This window comes from Microtus ochrogaster, chromosome 1 (genome assembly GCF_000317375.1).
Source record: "Microtus ochrogaster isolate Prairie Vole_2 chromosome 1, MicOch1.0, whole genome shotgun sequence".
NCBI lineage: Eukaryota > Metazoa > Chordata > Mammalia > Rodentia > Cricetidae > Microtus > Microtus ochrogaster.
In genome coordinates, this window is record NC_022009.1 from 62,400,899 (window position 1) to 62,405,605 (window position 4,707).

At 38.7% G+C, this 4,707-nt stretch overlaps 1 protein-coding gene across 4 annotated transcripts in view; it reads left to right on the forward strand.

Moving 5' to 3' along the window:
• Mecom (MDS1 and EVI1 complex locus) overlaps positions 1–4,707 on the forward strand; it is a 273,629-nt gene that overhangs the window by 255,825 nt on the left and 13,097 nt on the right. For all 4 annotated transcript variants that reach the window (XM_013347554.2, XM_013347551.2, XM_013347560.2 and 1 more), the window contains 2 exons: positions 1,038–1,204; positions 2,145–2,222. In XM_013347554.2, the coding sequence (XP_013203008.2) occupies positions 1,038–1,204; positions 2,145–2,222 (245 nt within the window). The remainder of the gene's footprint in view (positions 1–1,037; positions 1,205–2,144; positions 2,223–4,707) is intronic.

Here is a 4,707-nt window from a genome sequence, read left to right on the forward strand (position 1 = left end):
ATGTTCAGCAAGTCCGGTTTTATCCCATGCTTTTTCAGACTCAGGCCAGCTGGCCTTGGTGAATTCCCGAAAGAACATCCCCATTGTCTCAGAACTTTTAACTGGTGTTTCCTTGGTCATATAACACCCTGAGAAGCAAGTGAGTTCATTTGACAAGCTGGCCCGAGAATTAGTTGTCTGTTTACAATTTTGTAGTTCAGGTTCTCGAATAAAATGTGAGTGCCAAGGTGACAACGCTTTGGGAAAGTTGAGGAGAAGAAGAATCTATGTAACTGCAAACAATAAAAATCAAGCTAAGTTGAAAACCAACACAATTCTGTATAAGTCAGTCCTGCAAATATGCCAGCGGGTAGATGACAAACAAAACATACGAGACTGATTGAGCCCCACGGAGAGAGCGTGGCTTGAAGAACGGGAACCTTCCCCTTGCGTGATGATATCTATTCCATCTGAAATTGTCTTCCGATATCATAAACTCAGCCTAAATATATCTGCTCGGGACAAATGAACATTTCGTCAAAATTTTTTGAATCTGATCCCACTTAAAATTTTGGATCATCCTGACATTAATCTAACCTAGCCTCAGGTGATTCTTACACACTGAACCTTTTCTTTCTGGATGACATATGTTTTGTTTAAGCTTCACCCTTTGAAGACTTGGTATTCTTTCTGCTTTTCAGTTCTTTTATTCTTAATTATCAGCAATGGTGGGTAGTACCTTTCCCTAAAATTCTCAGTTTCTCATTGATATCCATAGTACAGGGCTACCGATTAGATAAAATCTGATTTCGTTTTGTTATGTCTTTGGGGTATGCCACTGCTCGATCATGTTACTATGGTGTAGCCTAACCAGGCCACTGTGGAAGCAGTCCAGCTAGCTCTGCTGCTTATCAGTTTCCTCATTGGTTGGCACTGATGCCCTGCAGTCTCCTTCAGAACCTATGGCATGTAGGGATTTGAAGTCTTCTTGCGCAGTATTGTCTTGGTTAGTAAGCGATCATTGCAGAAGCAAAGATGTCTGGGATTGTGCCTTTCAGATGTCAGCTATTGAGAACATGGCAGAAAAGCTGGAGAGCTTCAGCGCCCTGAAGCCCGAGGCCAGTGAGCTCCTTCAGTCGGTGCCCTCTATGTTCAGCTTTAGAGCACCTCCCAACACCCTGCCCGAGAACCTGCTGAGGAAGGGGAAAGAGCGCTACACCTGCAGGTAGGCGGAGCTAATGACAGCCAAAAATCTTCCCTTTGGTTCCAAACAGCCTGCTGTTGGCTTTACAAATTATTCTTGATAATTTGTCAAGTTATCAGTATCAGCCATGACAGATTCCAGGTACTTCAAAGTGCTCTTTATTTGGTGATGTATATAAATAGTGGTTTAAAAACTATCATTAAAAAAGAATTTTAATACAGACCATTTGGTTGTGATACACAGAAACAATGCAGAGACTATCTACTTGTCTCACAGTAGTTATGCATTTTCCTTCACAGTTAATTATTTTCATGCAAATATAGAATATTACTGCCTTCAGTCATATCTTTATCAATTGTCATGGCACTAATTTTGAATCGAGCTATTCACAAAAGACAGAGTCTCTAAGTGGAGAACACTGCTTAATAAATTTCTTAGATCTCACGAAGGGATGCGCAAGCTTCCTTTGTGTGTCTGTTGTGTTCCCTAATAGATTATGCTCAATGATTTCTCAATTATTTTCAGATACTTGTGCTATCTGTTTCAAGCACATCAGTTTCTCTACTTTTTGGCCAGACTGTTCCTTTCTCTCCAGTTGAAATATATATCCACCAACCCAGAATCACACACTCTTTGCAATTTCTTAGGTCCTCTTGTCCGCTCCAGCTTTGTGAGTGTGAAGATATGGAATTAATAAAGCAAGTTTCTGGGGGTCATCTGGGCTGATGTCTATTTTCATAAACTGTTCACTTATGCGTGAGCAAATTCAACAGGGCTCCTAATGCAGCCCTTATTGGAGTTATTTATAACTTTAGGACGACTTTGCTGCAAACTGTAGATGCCAGAGACGACATGAGTTGCGTGCAGGATTAATTAAGTTAAGAACACACCCATGACGGCTTTCTCCTGTGGCGTAAGACGACTCTGCTGACTCTCTCTTATAAATACCTTTTTCTCAAAGATACTGCGGCAAGATTTTTCCAAGGTCTGCGAACCTAACACGGCACTTGAGAACCCACACAGGAGAGCAGCCTTACAGGTTTGATGATATTTTTTTTCTAACTATCTTAATAAATATTGTCGTATTCAATGTTCATTAGGTTACAGCAGAATAAGAATTAGTATGGAGTATATTTGAATGTAAATCAAACTCGAGTCAAAATAGAAATGCCTAGCTGCTGGGACCAAAGTTAAGAATGGCTTTTTTTCATCAGATGAGACTTTGTACTGTTTATAGTCTAAGAGATCTAGTGGAATTTCTAGTAATGAATATGTGTTTAAAAGATGTTAACAACCGTAAAAATGTTTTTACTTTAGTTCTTTTTTCTCAATAATCAGTGTCATTTTAATTGACAAAGACCATAACACTGAAGTTCCTCTTGTCCAAGCTGAGAGTCCCTGCTAGGAGGTAACCATCCAAATATATCCTCTTCCGTAGTACAGTTAAGTCATCTTCCACAGATCCCAACAGGAGGTTTAAGAAACAAACATCTTAAACCTCAGAAGAAGAAAAAAAAGTATAGATTTAGAGATTCAACAGATAAGTATTCCAGGAAAAGGGCCAATTCTATCAATAGCTCTTTATTCTGTTAAAGGCTAAAATTAACCAAATGATACACAGGTCATATTTGACTGTAATAGCTTTGCTTACAACACAATGGAATTACTTCAAAAACGCGACTCATTATTGACAGTGTAGTCCTTTGTCCTGGCAATTTCTCCAAGAGTGAATCTATTTCAATCAACACTGAAGTCTTGTTTCTCCTTTGACATTCTTAAGGAGTGTGTATTAGTCGAATTATTTGGCCTGACCACTATTATTTTCATTACAATAAACAAATAGTCTTGTTTTAATGGTATTGTTTGTAAACATGATGATGAGAAAGGGGAGAGAGTTCAGCAGCTTGCTGTAAGACAGATCACAGTGACTGTAATTGCATTTCAGGGGAATTTGATGCCTCTGAATTCCAAAGTCATTTTTACTCTCACACTCTTGTGTACTTATCTACCCTCCTAGACTGCATGCAATAAAAATGTACATCTTAAAAAGAGAGAATGAAACAATGGGGAGACCCATGCTCACTCACAAACTAGAGAAGTTTTAGGAGAAACTCAGAAAATTAGCATTTTCTTAAGTCCCTTGGTTTCTATTTATAAATGAACTTTATATAACAAATATTTAAGAGGTAGAACAATGGAAAACTCTAGGTAAACTTTCCTGTGGAGAATATTCCATCACCTAGGAATTCTTTAAAATTCTTAAGTGGGAAGATTCGTATATTCCCATTTTGTTATGGCTGAATGTTGTCCCACTCCACAGCTATGACATCACTATGATACCATGCTCCTTTAATTCTAGGCAGAATGAGAAGGTCTCATTCTGCTTCATACATAATACTGTTGTCGTACATGTGTTCAAAAATGCACAAATTAGTGTTTGCATAGCTGGAAATCCTGAATGATTTGTCCAGATCTTCTATTTTACAAATGGAGAAAAATAAGAAATCTCCTCTTTAGATGCTAACTACTATCTATGAAGTTTGGTACCCAGACTGGACTTTTTTATTTTGGAGCTTTTACCTCATATCAGGTTTCAAAGGGTTTTTGGCTCCTATTTGATTTAAGTTGTCATTTAAATACCAGCTAATATATTGGACTAGAATAAAGTTACTTTAAAATTTATAGTACTTGCCTCTCTATTCAAGGTGTTAGCAGAAAATAGGGTCAAAATGCGAGTTGATCACAGGTAGAAACCTTCTTATTGATAGCTTTATTCACAGTCAAGAGGGTGATGTTGAGTACATTTGGAAAAGACCTTTTCACACAGAAGAGAAATGGGAGCATGTGAAATTCTAACTCTTTCTCCATTGTGGTTCATGCAGACTGTGTCGTGAGCAGAACATGTCAGGCTTTTGATTACAGTGTGCATTTTCTCTGCAAGCCTCCTGGGTTTGCTTTACTTAGTCCAACACAGTTGTGCTAACTGCACCGGATTCCTCACTGCGGTGTGCTTTCGAGATGAAAGGGTAGCAGTAGGGAAAGCCAGGGTTCCATGCGTGTTCTTCCTATGACAATGAAATGGAACAGCTCTGATCACAGCAGATGTTCACTTCATTTCTATTACTGTTGTAAGCCGGAAATATTAAAGAACATTATGATGAAGAAGTTGTTCCCACCACCTCAAGGTCTCCTGAATTGACTTATTGATACCATGCCAAAGTAACTAGTTCAGCAGCTTATTTTTCCCACTGACCTGACTAGATTTCTGACATCACAAGAGAAGCAGGGAGAGTTGAATACTTGGTGTGTAAGGAGTGGAGTGACTTTTAATGTGGAGTGTTTGAGCTAAAGACCGCATTGAGGTGCAGAAGACCTGTCGCATATGGAAGTGCTGCTAAAGGATTTTCTGACCTTGAAGTTACAAACTTTTACTTAGAAGACAGTCAGGAAAATCAGGTTATTTTCTTTTAACACAGTTCTCTCTCTCTCTCTCTCTCTCTCTCTCTCTCTCTCTCTCTCTCTCT